Source organism: Nanorana parkeri, unplaced genomic scaffold (assembly GCF_000935625.1).
Source record: "Nanorana parkeri isolate BGI_ZX_2015 unplaced genomic scaffold, ASM93562v1 scaffold156, whole genome shotgun sequence".
Taxonomy (NCBI): domain Eukaryota; kingdom Metazoa; phylum Chordata; class Amphibia; order Anura; family Dicroglossidae; genus Nanorana; species Nanorana parkeri.
The window spans coordinates 884,079-902,009 of record NW_017306424.1 but is presented as its reverse complement, the minus strand read 5'-3'; the positions used below and the strand labels follow the sequence as shown (position 1 = coordinate 902,009).

The 17,931-nt window shown below is 41.7% G+C and overlaps 1 protein-coding gene across 1 annotated transcript in view; it reads right to left on the bottom strand.

Annotated features, from left to right (window-relative positions):
* RASIP1 (Ras interacting protein 1) overlaps positions 1–13,042 on the bottom strand; it is a 52,120-nt gene extending 39,078 nt beyond the window's left edge. The window contains exons 1-3 of the mRNA XM_018554391.1: positions 12,682–13,042; positions 7,459–7,610; positions 985–1,574 (exon numbers count right to left, since the gene is read on the bottom strand). Of these exons, the coding sequence (XP_018409893.1) occupies positions 985–1,574; positions 7,459–7,592 (724 nt within the window). The 5' untranslated portion in view covers positions 7,593–7,610; positions 12,682–13,042. The remainder of the gene's footprint in view (positions 1–984; positions 1,575–7,458; positions 7,611–12,681) is intronic.
* Positions 13,043–17,931: the final 4,889 nt, after the last annotated feature.

The window sequence follows — 17,931 nt, the reverse complement described above, 5'->3', positions numbered from 1 at the left end:
CGGTTTGAAGACAGTGGGTAATGTAGAATAACTATTCTATCTTCTTCTAAAGGCTAAATGTTAGGCAGGGAAATGGTGAAGTATGTAAAAGTGTTGGTCCATCAATGTCAAACATCACTATAATCTTTCAGTTTACTAAACCTTAGGTTCCATCTCTATGAGGCGATTCTCTCATATGACCAACATGAAAATTGTTATCTATTTCACAACATTTGTGTGCATCCATTTAACACTTTGAAGTAGTTCCAAGATAGTTTTCTTTTTGTGGCTTAGAACACCTCATCGTCTACAAAGTTGTACTTATTTTGTGATATATCCTACTTTCTAACCTGAACTGAATCCTGAACTGAATCCCAGTGTTAAAATATTAAATATAATTTTATATATAAATATACTATATGTCGAAAAAATTTTGGACACCTGATTATCAAATCTAAATGAGCTTGTTGAGCATTCAACTCCAAAATCATAGGCATTAATACAGAGTTGCCACACACACACACCTATGTGGCTATAACTGCCTCCGTCTGGAAATACTTTTTTACAAGAATTGGGAGTGTGTGTGGGGGAATTTGTGCCCATTCAGCCAAAAGAGTATTTGTGAAGTCAGGGACTAAGATTGGAAATGAAAACTTGGCTTACAAATGGCATTCCTATTCTTCCCAAGGGTGTCTAATACTGCTAAGGTCAGGGCTCTGTGAAGGCCACTCGAGTTCCTCCACACCAAACTCATCAAATGATTTCTTTATGGAACTGGCTTTGCTGCTCAATCTGCTGCAACAGGAAAGGGCCTTCCTCAATCAGTTGGAAACACTGGAAATACATAACTATCAAAAATGACTTTGTATGCTGTAGCAGTACCCTTTATTGCAAACACCTCAATCATTTGGAAGGGTGTCCACGTACATTGACCACATAATGTACAATACTGACACATCAGCAAAAATAATAGTACACTAATTTGGTTTTACACACCATGCCCACCTGCGGTCTCATTATCTTCTGCTGCAGACATCTTCTCCACTTCTTGTTTGTGCTTAATTTCAAATCGCCTAGAAAAACCAGCTTTAGGCTTCCACATTTCTTGTAAGACGAGCGGCCGTTCATTGTCCCCCACTATGCGTAGATATTCCATCTTCCATTCTCCATCGTGCCCTACAAAACGTCCCACTACATCACAAAGGACAAAGGTTTCAGCATCTGCATCCGCAACAGCATACCTCTCCAGAGCTTCCTTTACCAGCTCCCGTGCTGTGGACCGTGGTGTGGCCAGAACACTCTTGTAGTTGGTTCCAGAGGAAATATCATCTCCAAATATCTTGAGAATACCAGGCAGATTCTTCTGGCTAGAAAGCTCCACCAGATCTTCTGGTACTACGTCAATAATTTCTGATAACTTCTTCTCACTAGCCCAACGCCCTGCTGCACTGCCAGCACTGATGCTGCCAGTCATAAGTATTGTACTGCGGTGGAAGATGTTAGACAGGCGTTTGTGTCGATTGTTTTTGTTCTTCGTTGGTTGGCGTAGCTCCACGGTCTCATTGCTGCGGCTGCCTGTGTCTGATGAGGTGGACCTGGAAATGACCATAGAAATATTAGTATACATGCAAGCCAAGTAAAAAATGTGGATTATTATTGTTAATCATAGATCTCTGTTAACAAAATGCAATCCTCATTAAAATCAAAAGCAATTACCTATGTTTCTAATACCAGCAAAAAATAACACAGCTACTAGCATTACTATTTCTGTACACCCATTTATAGGGTTCATAGCATTTATATTCTAATATCAGAATGTGATGTTTATATATTTTAGCAGTGTATCTGTACTTTTCTTCTGAATCAAATGAAGCTCCTCCCATTGAAAAATAAAGAGTCTTCACTTTTGCCAAGTGTGGTAAATAATCACCTATCTGAGACTAGCTGTGATGTCTGTCAATAAGCAATGGACATTTCTTATTTAGCATGCATAGAACCTAATTTTACAAGAGAACTCATCCCAGCGTTTGTGTATGTCTATCAGGAATGAGTCTATCAATATCTGTTGACCACACTCATGATTCTGTTGTTGGTGACAACAAGCCAGCATTAGAATGGATAGAAGTCCAATCACCTCCACCAAAGGTTTTGATTCAACACCAAATGAACCACCAAAATGCGTTTACAACAGATTACCTCCAATCCGACAATCAGGTCAGGAAAAACGGAACACTGTTTTGTTTGTTTTTCCGGACCTGGCCACCCACAGACAAAGCTGCACATAGACTAGCATTGGGCATCCAGTCCGATCTGCCTGAAAAACTGACCCGACCTGTCCACCTGTGTGAAAGGGGCCTAGGACCTTCTCAGTGCAATGGGCACACACCTTAATGTGTTTTATTAGGACCAGCTTAACTGTTGCTGAACTGTGTTTGCTAATATATAGTCCAATTAAAATATCTCATTTTTGTGCAGTGTGTTTTTCCAGACCACCACTTCTATGGAACTCGTAAGCAAATGCTGCCCAGTTAAACATTTGTTTGGACAATTCTTTAGAAGTGGAATTTTTTGCTCTTTGGAATGTTCTTGTTGCTACACCTGGTCTGGTCTGGCAGAACACTGGTGGTAAGCAACTACCAAACACAAAGCAATGTTTATGGCTGACCAGCTGACTAAAGCTATTTCAGCTGAAAGTTTATTTCATAGCCAAAGAATCACGGGCACCCTACTATTCACTTGGACATACACTGACACTAAAACGATGCATGAAGCCTTGGCTTAGCCAAAGCACAGGACTGAGTAATTCTACAAATATCCAGTATCTGTAGTGTTTAGACATTACAATGTTAACCCCTAAGTTAGAAGAGCTCAGTTGTAATTAATCTATTGGGAAAAAAATGATGTGAAGGGGAAGCCAAAGGAATTCAGATGCTACAGCTGACTCGTCTATTCATATCTAACCTTTGCACTTTTTGAAGGTGGGGCTGGACAATGAATATTTTGCCATGGTATGTCAGCCAGGAACACTCGCCAGTCTTCTTCTCTGTTCCTAACTTCAAGGCCTAACGGAAATGATACAGTGTGAGCTGCACACTGGCCGCCCTCTCACTTCCTCCCTCTCCATTCTTTCATTCATTATCTGTCATATGACCAGGTTACAGGATGGAAGGATGGGGGTGCCCCATCCCCAACCAATGTCTCAGCAAAGGTATCTCACACACACATAAAACACACACACATAATTATTAGCATGATGAAGAGAACCATTGTCACAAATCTATACATTCCGTTTGAATCAGTACTATCTAGGCTTAGGTGAACCAACCAGCTTATCGCTAAAAGGGTAGATGAACAGCATAGAATCAAGGGAGGCAGAGGCTGCAGTCCTAGCCCTATAAAGATTTGGCTTCCAACAAATATATATAAAACACAAATTAGAGATAAGCAGTAAACCCGCCAACTTAAAGTGATATTAAAGTCAAAAGTTTTCCAAATGCTGATTAAATCTCTTGCAATGGATACTGCCTTAGGGGTCTATTCACTAAGCTGCCGTAGGCAGCCGAGTGACTAATCGACCCCAAGCGAAGTGAGCTGAACGCTGTTCGGCTATTCACTCCAGGCTGGTATGGCTGATTCCAGCCGTATATCGGCTGAAATCAGCCGTACATCGTGTGGCTTCATGTGGCTTCGGATCGGCCGAACATGCTCAGCATGTTCAGCCGACCCGAAGTGCCGAAGGCGTTCGACTCAGCCGATCCAACATCTGGATCGGCTAAGCCGAACCTCCGGCGTGCTGCTCGCTGCTGTTCGGTCTATTCTCATTGATGCCGAACAGCAGTGAGTAAGCATTCGGCTCGGCTGTTCTGCTCGGTCCCTCTGTGGGACTGAGTAGAATAGAAAAATAGTTTAAAAAATAAAAAAAAAAATTAGAAAACGATTGTGCGGATCTAGCAGTGACAGCTAGCTCCGCCCAACTGTTTTCTATTGGCCTGCGGTTCTGCTGCCGGCAAAAAAAAAAAAAAGAACACACCATAGGAATGCATAGCTAGATTCCTATTGGCTATTTCACTTTGCAATAGCCAATAGCAAACTAGCTATTGCACCTGCCCTCTGCTGCTGTCAATCACCAGAGGGGAACCTGATGAAGAAACTGCAGGTCTCCCTCTGCTGATTGACAGCAGCAGTGGGCGGGTGCAATAGCTAGTTTGCTATTGGCTATTGCAAATTGAAATAGCCAATAGAAATCTAGAATCTAGCTATGCATTCCTATGGTGATTTCTTTTTTTTTCTTCTGACGGCAGCCAACGGCTCCGATGTCAGAAGAAAAAAAAAACAGAGCAGGGAAAGGTTTACTCTGCTCGATCGAGCAGAGTGATCCTTTCTGTGCTAAAGCATTTCTCTCCCGGGCGTCCGGGAGCCTATAAGGCCCCATTCACATGTAGCGACATACCTTTGCAGTGGCCGGGATAGCGCAACTTTCGGGGCGACGTTCCAGCGACGGTAGCACGACCTTCTCCGTCGGGCTCCATAGAAAAAAGCAAAAACGCACAAAATCCGCCGAAAAAAGGGTCCTGTAGAAGCGACTTGCGACCACGACGAGCGACGCGCGACATGGAGCTAAGACAGCTCCATTGACTATCATTAGCCGGCGACTTCTCGCGATATCGCACGGCAAAAATGCGCGATATCGCAGCGGAAATCGCGCAATAAGTCGTTACATGTGAATGGGGCCTTAGACTCCCAGAGTGTCCGGGGGAGGAATGACAGATGGCGTTTCTGGTTACCAGGTAACCAGGAACGCCATCTGTCATTACACACTGAGAACATGGAGAGGCTGCTACCAGCTAACCAGGGTCGCTGATCTCTCTGCAAGTGGCCGGGCAAGTGGCCCGGCTGTCAGAAGCAGGCTGTCGGCTGGCCATTCGGCCAGCTTGAGCTTTCACCGCGGCTTAGTCGAGCCGAGGCATATGCCTTCGGCTTGATTAAGCCGCTCGGCCAACTTCGGGAGCTGTACGGGCTATAGTAATTAGCCCGTACAGCAGCCCTTCGGTTCTACTGAACCGAAGGGGTCCTGGGGCCAAAGCTCACCGAAGCTACAGCTTTGGTTTCCTGCAGAATCAGCTGGTCCACTGAATACTGGTTCTGATATCCTGTTTTACAGTGGCTCCTTTCCCTTGCAGGGTCCTATAGAGCCACCATGATGTGTGTAAGTAAGCTGTGTGTATCTCCACAAACACATAGATACAGCAAGGCAAGACACTCCTCTCCCCCCTGCCCTCCCTCGTCCCTTCTCCAACCTAGTAGATGGACAGCTGCTGGAGCCCGTGCTCGCCCTAGTCATCCTGTACTCAATGAGAAGTTCAGGGAAGCAGAGCTGAGAGAGTTGGAGCTGTATGGAAACATGATGACTGTAAGTGTTTGGGCCAAAATGTAAAGAAATACTTTTGCTAGGCAATGTATTTTTGTTTGATCTGGATTAATTACTGAAAATAGTTTGAGCGTTTAATACTACTCTAAAGTAGTTATTCACAAAAGGGTGAAGAGTTTGGAGAAGGCAGGAGAAGAGAACAATCTAGGACAACATAGCTGAACTGGAAAGTGAGCTGAATTGGAGAATGTTTCCAAATCAGCTAAGTTGTCCTAAATTGTTTACTTCCCCTGCCTTCTCCAAACTCTTCACCCTTTTGTGAACAACCCTGAACATTTTTCAGCAGTTTTGCTGTACGGCACAAAAGCATATCTGAACCCAAGATCAAATATGTAATATATTGTTGGCTGCATTCAACTTCTTTTCTTCAGTTTTTCTACCTTAATTTTCACTTTCTCATGCTGTCAGTAATACAGTTCTTGTCCTAGGGTGACAATGTTCACTCACGGAATAGTGTCTTTGAAGGAGCAGTGTTGTTAACCTTGGACACGACTACAGAACACCTCCCCTCTGCTCATCTCCATAAGGTAGAGGTGTTTTGTAGTCCACAAAAAATGCTGGGAACAATGTAACTGATTAGGCAGCATAGGCAGAGAGCACATGGAATAATCAGTTTACAAGATTTATGGCAGAATCAACAAGTCATTTTTGTTTGCCGCTATTGAACAGATGTAATAAAATGCCTATACGTCTTGTTCCCACATCTCCCAGGCAATAGAGGTCGCAGATCTGACCCCATACAGGTCCCAAGGCTCAGACACAGCTGTAATTCCTACAATTTCCCTTACTATGTCCAGCATATTCAGTAATGCATTGCAAGAAGCAAAATTATGTTCAAAGATTTCTGTCATCAGATCTGTGCAAATGTGAAGGAGAAATGTGATTTGGCTATTGCACTTTACACACAGTGATTCGGTGTTGGGTTTGTTACAACTATTATTATTATTATTATACATTATTATATTATGTAGTGCCAACAGTTTGCGCAGAGCTTTAAACAATCATGGGTTTAAGATTTGCAATCCCGGTAAATTTTTGTGGTGTATATTATGTTTTATTGTATGTTGCTAGGACCTTGTTTTTGTTTCAGGAGTGGTATTTTTGTGTTTTTTTTTTATTATTATTTTATGTTGATGGAGTCTTTTTTTTTTTACTTTGGGGTGCTTAAAGCAGAACATTCACATGTTACTGTTCTCTCTTTTTTAAGCTGCCATTTGTGTGCAGCACTTAAAGCCCCAGCCTGTGTCTCTATTAAATTTGGGCCTAGTCTTGCTATTTACAATTGTCCTGCTGCTGACCAATTTTACACTGCTGTGTCATCTGAAGACTCTTATATCACTGCTAAAGCTACCTGAAGAAAGCCAAAAAAATTTTTTTCAAACTAAAATAAAAAAGTCTATTTTACAGCCAATTGTTTGCCCTGCCTTGCTGTCGCTGAGACTTGCTGGGGTCATCCACAATTAACATACTAAGCAAATAAACCTCCTGCTGTGATCCGCAGATACCTTGCCACTAGATAGGCCATGCACCACCTTCTTTTTTTTCTTTTTTGACGCCAGTGAGATCTGGCTGTCTCTTCTTGGTTCCAGCAGCTGGGAGGTGCATTTGGTTGCCATTAAATGAAATACAACGTAATGCACCTACTGCATGGTACTGCATTCTAGGTGCGCTGTGCGATAGTGAGTGCCAAATGCAGGGCAACATGCGCTTAGCGTACAGCTATAGTCTAAATGGTCCTTTAAACCACATTCATTTTATCTTCCACATTGACTCCAATGCATTTTTTTTTTAAAGTTACATTTTGAAGAAATCTGCTGATTTTTGCCACATTTTGGGGGAACTCTGCATTTTGCTCATCCTCACTTGCTACTTATTCTATGTATGTCAGCCTAAGGTATATCTACATTTTCATTGCTTATATTTACCAACCTATCAGCACAAGACATGGAGATATTTTTGTCACAGACAATAACTCTGAAGCTGCACAGTTATCTTATACTAAGACACACATTCAGTGAACAGGCTGGAGAGGAAATGAGAAAGAGTCTTACTTGATGGAGCCAACACTAGGCCAGCGTCTGCCTAGCTTGGCAAAGTGCTTCTTTGGAGAATTAATCCAGAGGCCCACAGGAAAATGTAACTTCCCGAATCGGGGACTTCCTTCCTTTTTCTCTTCGTGAAACATTGTAGAACCTTTGCAGACCTAGGGAGAAGAACCAGAAAAACTTACTAAAGAAAATGTCAAAGTAATTACGTACACATCATTGTAATCTTCACAAGTTCTTTAATGCACCAGATATGTTTGATCTGAAATGTAAAAAAAGACCACAAAGAACTGAAAGCGACAATTTACACCATTAAAGGCCAGGAGTTACTGGACTTTAAAGTAAATGTAATGTAATGTAAATGTAAACCCAACCAATATCTCATATAAGCTTTAAAATGTTAATGTAAATTGAAAAGTAATTTTAATATTTTAAATCTGCAGTCTTATTAAATAATAACACTTGGTGATCCTGCCATGAAGGTCCTTGGTCAGTAGGGTGACTAGATGTCCCCAGTTTCCTGGACAGTCCCCAATTTGAAGAGGCTATCCCCGGTTAAAAAATGTGCCCCTGATTTGGTCCCTGTTTGAAATATTGCATCCCTGTGTGAAATATGTTGTCCCTCACCCAGGAACATGGCGTAGTAATCTGCCTGGGGACTTTTGCTTTTAAATGGCTGCCTGGAGAGGAAGGGAATGGGTGCATGCATTATCTTCCTCTTTCATGATGCCAGAAACGATTGGTAATTGGTCCACAGATATCAGGTCCAAAGGTCCTCCCTCTCTGCATCCCAGCAAGTGCAGATAGAGAAGGAGGTGGAGGACATGCCATCTTGCTCATGGACATACATATGTGGTGGTAAACAGGGCAGGATAGATATTGAGCTTGGCTGAGGGCCACCAGGAGCTGCCTTTGCATGGCTCGAGAACCACTTTGAACCCACATATTAGGGTTAGCTCTGCTTACAAAGCAGACAGTGAACCTGCTGATAGTAAGAATATATACAGGACTCACACACCTTTATCCTTATTTAATATAAGATATAAATATATAATATAATGTACTGCCTAAGAAGTTGCTTTACATATAATGCAATCGATGAGCAACATGATCAAAACGTGTGCGCCTTTTGTTTACGATTTGAGGGTGTGTTAAAATGGGGGTGTGGTTTTGTGGGTGTTTCTTCCAACGGGGGTGTGATAATTTGGGTGTGTTTAAAAGTGGGCGTGATCAGTTGTTGACCTTAGATTTCACTTTTAAAATCTGGTTACCTTATTTTTCAGGCACATTCTGTTATAAGGGGAGCAGTCTGCCCCTATCTCTCAGGACAGGAAGTGTAAGTAAATGTATCTAACAGAGTGCTGGATATCAGTAAAAAAATATTTCAGGGGTTCTAAGCCTTTACCCCCCTCTATCGAAAAAAAACTAAGAATTTATGTTTTGGCTGGACATACACTTAAAGTCTGTAATGTGAGAGCCTAACTATACAATCCCATCAATTAATATCCAATAAGGCATGCTCAAGCACTACACAGTTGTTTTGTTGGTCTAAAGTTTTTTGTACATTTGTAATGTGTATGGTGCCAGCTTTACTGAAGGTGGCCATACACTGTGCGAATCTGGGCCGGTTCTACAGGAACAGGTCAAAATTTGCACAGTGGTGCCGCTGTCGTCACCATTTTGCCCGGTATCCCTCGTTCAGCTGATCGAAGGAGCCGGTCAGAAAATCTTCCTACGAACTGCCAGCTCTGTTCGGGTATTCTGACAGTGGCCGTCGGCCGCTGTCAGAATACAGAAGAAACAGGAGGGATTCCTTGATCAATGCACTAGTAGCATTCAAATATTGGCCAGCTTTAGTAAAGTACAGATAAACCATTTCAGCACTGGTAAAGTAACTCTCAGTATTTCTTATCTTATTTTTTTTTTTTTGTAAGATAGTTAAATGCAACTGTGATCAATGTGTGAGGAAACTGGCTGGGCAGTAGACTCAACAATTGACTATCAATGAGGAAGTGGAAAAAGGAAGAGCTCAGAGATCCATACTAAATCACACAAAATATACAGACATGTTATCTATCCTTTAATTCCATAGAACAAGGGGTCTTACTGGTAATTATTATAAGGGAAATTCATTAAAAACATAACGTGTGCAATATAAAGGGTGGATGAAAGGAGGCCATCAGATACATGAGCAAAGAAACTCCAGGGAAGTGTGTTGGATGTGTTTGCTGAGTAGTACACGACAGGATATATAACACGTAAATAACTGTATGGAATCACAGTTAAAACATTTTTATTAATTGTCCGGAACTGGTGATCTGCATACTTATTCCATGTCAGGGGCTCACAATATACTAAAGACAATGGATCAACATGATAGACAGGCAAGTAGCATTTTCTGGAGAGGCCAGCAATGGCAGCCTACACATTTCTCTTAATACAGTTCCCCTTTAATGTAAAAGCACTGGCACAGGTATCTTAAAAGTATCTATATCTATTACCTCCCTCCAACCTGATGTTTCCGTTTGGGGTGGATGCTGACAGGATGAATATCTGTCAGGAATTCTGGAGGCAAGAACTCTACATCTTAATTCCCAGGACAATCGCTCTACCCTAGGTAGATCAGCAGTATAAGTGAGACTCCATGTTGAGGGATAGCCAAATTGAAGACTGTAGCTGAGAGACATTGTTGCTGGAGTTTCTAAAAGCTATAAGGAAACAGCAGATGATTCAACCTTTCAGAGTCTTTATATAACTGACCTATCAGTTTTGAGTGGACTCACCATGTGTAACTAGTCCTCATACAATCAGCTTTATGCACATTAGAAGATGAAGTGAGATTCTATGTTGATTGCACTGCGTGGCGTTGCGTCGAGCAACACGAAGGCCACCATAAAACTCAATTCCTAACTTAAAATTTTTTTGGGGGGTTTAGTCAGGAAGGATTAGAACCTTAGGCAATTTCACCTCACTTCCTGCCCAAATGACTAAACAGGAAGTGAAGAGCTCTCTACTTTAGAAAATGTTTTATTACTGTCTGCAATCATGTTGACAATGTGATAATGATTTTGCTCATTTCCTGTTTCTGTGACCAAACAAAAGTAAGAGGAAAAGTCCCCAATGACTTCAGAAACCACTAGAAAGTCCAGGCAAAGGATCTAACCTCTCCCCACTCTATGAAAAGCTAAAATATACATTTTGTCAGAAGCTGAGCCCACTAGAGCTGGTTTAGCATTGGCACAAAAGTCACACAAGTTACCAAGAAAGAAAAAAGACCCGCCCAACATGCAAACCCCTAGAAGTGAACCTGCCAAACTGAATATTGAATTTCAAGAATTCTGAGTAGCAATTACATAGTTACATAGTTAGTCATGTTGAAAAAAGACATGTCCATCGAGTTCAACCTATAGAGATATTTAAAAAAACAAAAAAAGCAATGATAACGAGATTGTGTCTTCCTTTCACAAAATCCCACTTACACCAACTGTACCATTGGCATGAATAACTGATGACTACATAAGGTAAGAAGGAAATATAAAGCCATCATTGTACCTCATTTGATCATCATTAACATAATAGGACTCCAGCTATACCCAGCAATTGGCAATCCAAGAACCTGCCATTAATAAACAGACATGGCTCACCTCTGGTTCAAAGCAATAAAATCAATCAATATATTACTTTCATATGAAAACCTTTATATCAAAACACACCAGAGCCTTCCATTTGCTGAGGAAGTCCAGCACGTACAGGAAGGACACGCAGTTCCCCAATTACAGGGGCCCTGTAGAGCGCCTTTCAGTCGTCATAACTGCGTAATGTGGGCTGCCTACCTCAAGCTGGGTTGGGGATGTGTGACCTGAGCTCCTACAGATTTAGCTCACTGATGAGTAAGTCTGACTAATCTGTATCCACATCAAACTACCAGATCCTTTAGACATATAAGGAGAACATACATGAGTCCACATCATCCCAAGAAACAGCGTCTTACATCATCGCCAGGTAATAGTTTGGTCAGTCAGATTACGGAATAAAGATGAATTATTGGCAGATTAGGAGATTAGGTTTAAACTATGTCAAGCCAAAACATATTTTCATCGTGACTGAAGCCCCTGTTAGGTCTTCAGTGTTATCCAGGACACCATTAGAGAGATTTCACCTTACTTCCTGTCTTGCTGATAACATTTTACTAGACAGGAACTGAGGGGAAATCTCCAACATTAACAGAAATAAAATGTTTTTCTTTGGTGGATTATGAGAAAGCTAGAAACCCATCAGATTTGTTTTTTTGTCTGTGTCAGTGTTCCAGCTATGCCCCTCATTTCCTGTGTGGTCAAAGCTTTGTCCATGAGACAGAAAGTGAGTTGAAATCTCTCTAACAGCGCTCTGGATAACAGTAATAATCTGACAGGAGCTCTAGTCCTTCCCCACTCTATCCCAAACTATGGTGCCAACACTCATGTATTGATATCATTATTCACTCACTCACTGCAACTAAACTGATCGTACTGAACACAAATTGCAAATAATAGAGCCTCCATTCACTCCATTTAGTGATCTCTTCATTGGCTTTAGCGCTGGCAAGTTGATTGGCCGTGGCGGAGCTTTGTAAATAATTTCTGATCGATCAAAGAAATATTTGCATTTGTGTCAGGGAACTGATCATAATTCAGATGATCTTTTTGACAGATTGGATACAAGTTAAACAGCGCAGAACAAAATCTAGTGTTTACCAAGGTTGAACATTTTAATTTCTGATGTTTGCGATCGCTCATACCTAAATTATCCACAAATTAATATATGCATGGCCACCATAAGACAGTGAAAACCTGACTGGGGTACTAACCCTTCCCCGCTCTACCCAAAACTAAATCAAAAAGATGTTGTCTTGGCTTACACTTGAATATACTAAGTGGGGGAATTTCATTTTGATTTAAAGTGTGTATGATCATCACCACAATATAGAAGACAAAATTAAACAGTTAACAAATTTAAGGATATATGGGAGATATTTATTATTTATGATCATGGGATTTAACAGCGGTGACATATGCCTCGAATTTAACTGGTTTCAACTTGCTGAAGAACGCTTTCACCAAAAAGTTTCTAATCTCATGTTACTAAGCAATGAATAATCTCAACCACCATGAATCATGTCATCTGTGGGTACCTTCAGAGAGAAATACATAAACCGATATAGGAAACGGTAAGTACAATAGATATATTTACCCTTGGATGAATTGCAGGGAGAAACGTTTTTGGAACTGCGTTGTCGCAGCAATTTTCCTCCTCTTATCCGAATGTCACTTCAGCAGTTGTTACTCATCTTTTCCTGAAGTCTGAATTTTTGGATTCACAGCAGACATCCCCATGGAGCAAAATCAAAGTCCGATATAATACAGCTCAAGTTTGCATTTTGACAACCAGCATGGCTATAAATCCCGGTATGTTATTATCAAATGACTATAGAAAACAAATATTCCGTTTAAATGAATAAACCGATGTGATTATAGCAGAAGAGTTCAGATTATTTCCCTTTGAAGCTCTATTTGCAGTCACAGTCAAATCCCTTTGGATTGTGATGTTCTTCAAAAAGGAGTTTCCCTTTCTGTCCCAGCCCTGGAAAGGCTGCCTGTGTGAAATCTAGTTTCCTTTGTTTTTACAAATTTCAAGCCCTCCCTTTCTTCCTGGGGTCAGATAAGATGAATAAAACTCACGTATCCTAATACGCTAACATTCAGAAAGAATTCAGTAAGAAAAATTGCAATTCATTTTAGATTTTACCACCTAATACCTCCATCACAAAGTTTGTTCTCACTTTACATGCCCAGTCTCCCAACACTTTACTAATGACAGTAAATGTTGTGGATCTCATTTGTACAAACTGGATGAAAAAAAGAGTTTCCTGTTACAGGCAAGAGACTACAGTTGTTATTTTTAAAGTCTAGGTCAGAAGATAAAAGTTAACGATCCATCAGTTGCTATGGGCATTGTCAGAATTGTCAGTGTAGCAGCTTTTAAAAGTCATGCCCATCAACTAATTCTTTATAACTGGGATATCACAATTTTGGTTGCAGAGGTTTATGTCTTCTGGCAGGCTGAATGTCAAAATGTGTAAGGTTATGTGCCATTGACAGTAAAGCCATGTCAGAAACAAAAAAATATTTAATTGGCTCTTTTTCACTGACACACACTACCTGTACATTACATTGTTGGTGAAATATCTTAAAGCAAACCTGAAAAGGAAAATACAAACCTAATCCAGAGTTTTCAGCACATAGCAGGCATCTCCAAGTGCCCGCATGCCATGTCTGTTTCAACTTAGGCACCCAGGTAGTTCCGGGGTCAGATGGGTTAAGAGCTTAGCTCCACTACTTTTCCACCATCTAAGCCTTACTACTATAAAGTAGGTCATAATAGTAATGAGCGAATAGTAAGGCCATCTCTCCCAAGAAGTATCTGAACATCAGAGCACCCAGACTTCCCCAACACAAACAGAAACAGAGTTGATGCTCTTCAAGCCCTGCTGCCTCCTACAAGACAGGGGCTTAACCCACAAAGGGCATGTTCTGGCTCCCACATACAATGTCCACAGAAGAAACAGTCGCACTCCATTAAGTCCACGTTTAGTCACAGTGTGCACATTTTAAACCCTGCCACAACTCTGCCTTTTCTGATGTGTATCACCAGTAATGGCCCAACTCATGAGTGCATTGTGGACAGGGGTGTTTCTACTGCTAGGCAAACTAGGCATTTGCCTAGGGCGGCAATTTCCAGGGGGGCACCAAACAAAATTAGGTAAGAGAAAAAATAAATAAATTATATTATAAATTATTCATAAATGTCTGCCAGTACTCCTGGACCTGGTGCTTCTTTGACATGGGGACCAACGTATCCACCTATGCCACCTACTCCTACATATATGCCGGCTGCAGCTCCTTCCTCTTTCTGGTCAACATGCTGTGCAATGCATTGGTGTGGGTGACTTTCATCCGGATGCACTGGCAGTTCATGCGCCGAACCTCTCTTGGAAACCGGCACCCGAATCTCTGACTTCAGGCAGCGGAGGAGCTTCCGCAGGACCCCAGGGCTGAGATCCAGATGGTCATCGTGCTCATCGGCACCTCCGTGGTGGTGAGTCCGGGGAAGTGCAGCCTATAAGCTCCGTGCAGGGTTATGTCTCTAGAGCGGGGCAACCTACAGAGGCCAGCGGCCAAGGCAGAAGATGGGTAACTGCAGAATTAGAGGGCCCAGCATATGAAGGCAGAAGATCGGTGTTGCAGCTGCAGAACTAGAGACTAGCACAGCATGGCAGGGCAGGGGAGTATGGTTATTGTAGCTGCAGTACTAGGGAGCCCATTAAGCCAGGAATGGAGAAGGTGGCTATTGCAAAAGTAGAACTTGACCGTCACGCTACGTTGATAGCGCAACCTGTCAGAATCAAGATATACAGTGCGCGCTGAATCCCGCGACTGACAGGTTATGCAAAATGTCTTAAACAGGAAGGGGTAGGACTAATTTAGATTAGGGATGGGGGGGTGCTCGGGTTTAGTCTTGCCTAGGGCAGCACAAAACCAAAATACACCACTGATTGTGGATGAAACGCACCAGAAAACAGAGTTGAGGCAGAGCATGGGATGTGTACACTGTGGGTCTAAAAGTCAAGTCTATCATCCCATGTGCCAAAGGGGATAGTTTGGGTTGCAGGTTTCCAGCACCAATGACATACTGTATGTGCAAAGAGCTGGTTCATGATAATGGTGAGAAGGTTTCAGAGAGACGGTTGACCCATTTTGGCATGTTCGGACTGTGTTGTGTGCTTGTGGTGGTTGTATGAAAATAACTCTTAAGCAATGGAGTACAAGTTTAGCAGACTACTCAAAAATCTTTTCCTTGCAACACTATATTGTGGTGCATCAGGGCAAGGACCACCAATACAATTATAATGTACTCATATTTAGTATCTTTGCTTAACTCCTCATCATCATTACATCTGATGGATTCTGTTCCGAAACTGCATTAGTTGCTGAAGGTTGGACATGACTCCAAAAGTCCTCAGACATTTACATGCAGTTTCATCTCCATGCCAATTTCCACCCTCCGCTACAGTTTGTTGTGGGGATATACCGGTATTTGGTATTGCATACAATTTACAATTCTGCATGTAATCGTATGTGATATGATTACATGCGGTTTGGAATAGATCACTGTCCCCGGATACATGATCGATGTAATTGTACCATATGTGATTACATGCAAACGTCTACTTACAGATGTGGACACTGTGGCGGCTGCATCTAAATGGGAGATTTGGGATTCATGCGGCAGGAATCTCAAATTGCATAGTGTGAATGTAGCCTTAGAATGGTTCTGCTTTCTTTTAAACTCACACATTTCTGGTGAGATCAACAGGTATGTTCTATACTTAATTAATATTAAATAGCCTGAAATTTTAAATCAATGCAGCCACCACATCTAAGGACTGGTAAGCTTCAATACAATACATTTTTGCTTTGGGGTTTAGATACACTTTAATTGAATACTTTTCCGATTCTTTTCTGCTTTGCACAGTCACTATGTCAGGCACTCATGTGGTCTACCTTTCCTATTGTCCAGGAAGATGGAGCAAGTAAAACCAGTGGTAAGTCATGCTAGAAAGGCACAAATATCTATTTTAAGTAGAAATTTACATATCTTAACTTTTAAGGAGGTTTCCATTATCTACAAATTGTCCAGTGGTAAAAACATACATAATATCTTGCACTATACATAATATGCTTTAAGATAAATTGAGCATTGATTTAGTGTACTTGTATAAAGTTTAATTATGAGGTGTTTTGTTTTTAACATATTCTTATATTTAGGTAAGCATGCAACAGTGTATGTACTACGGATGGACCGATACAGATACTAGTATTGGTATTGGTGCAGATGCAGGGCATTTTCACGAGTACTTGTACTTGTGAGAATGCCCTAATACATATACCAGCGCTTTAATGACTTTATCTGCCTGAAGTCACGCGCCTGCTGGGGACCTCATGGTAGCTGTCTTTGACAGTGCCGGTCCGGTTTCACATCTCCTCCTCCTACCCAAGATTGTCACAGCCCTGGACAGCCCCACATGCAGCCTTGGTTAGTCGCAAACACAGCCCAACAGAGCCTGTTGCCCAGCACCCGCCAGTACAGCCCTGGAGAGCCCCACATGCCCTACATACTATATGTGAGCATCATATAAACAACCGTAGAACCATCCTGAATCGTATTTGGATAAACTACAATATCGGCAGCAATACCGGACTATAGGACCCGCAATCCAAACAGGAGAAGATAAGGGGTTTGAGACAACTAACAGTGAGTACAGTTGACTACCAGGATTACTTTGAGCCCTGTACATGTCTCCCCCTCAGACTATCTGATATCAGGATGAGAAAGTTATTTTACGAATGATGACTCACCTATAACCAGACCTGATCTCGATACCGGAAACGATACATGTCTGAGATAGATTCATGAGATGAAACTGGGAATTTGAACTCTAACAAACTCCTTTGAAGACAATCTGATCAGCTATAAAAGTTTCACTTTTCTACAGGAGTTCTTTCTATTAGATAAATCATACTGAGATTTCAGGCATCACTGTCACCCCTCTTTCTCTCATCAAACAGAAAGAAATTGAATTATTTTGTTATCCCCCGACTATTTTCTAAGTCAAAGCTTATTAAGCTCAGGGGCTTAATTGATGATTGAGAAAGGGTGTTAAACCTTGAAACGAAACACCACATCTTGGAAACCCAGGGATTCGATATAGCCATAGTATGTGCGGGGCCCATGGTATGAATGAATAGATTTAGTGCCATGTACAACGTTGTCTTTTTTTAATTCAAATTCTAGGAAGCTTACTGATGGTGCTAGAGAACTAATTTTTGTATGTTAATAAAGTTTATATATATTTTTTACGAATACACGCTGATCTCGGTCTATTCAGTAACCACATTTTTCCAGTGACTTTTTCCCTGGAAAACTACCCCTTCCTATCTGGTGAGACCCAAAAACAGCCCTGGAGAGACCCACATGCAGCCCTGGTGACACCCAAACGCAGCCTTTGTGACACCCAAACGCAGCCCTGGAGAGACCCACATGCAGCCCTGGTGACACCTAAAGGCAGCCCTGGTGAGACGCAAATGCAGCCCTGGTGACACCCAAACACAGCCAGGGTGAGAGGCAAATGCAGCCCTGGTGACACCCAAAGGCAGCCCTAGTGAGATGCGAATGCAGCACTGGTGAGACCGCAAACAGCCCAGGTTAGCCGGTTGCCACTCTCCAATGCTATATAATCATGGATTGATGAGATCTGTAGTCTTCTATTGCTGGTTGCCATTCTCCATTGCTGAATAATCATGGATCGAGTTACAGTTCTTCATAACTATAAAGAAACTGTCCTAAAATCATTAGTCTGTATTGTTTTAGAAAAAAACTTCA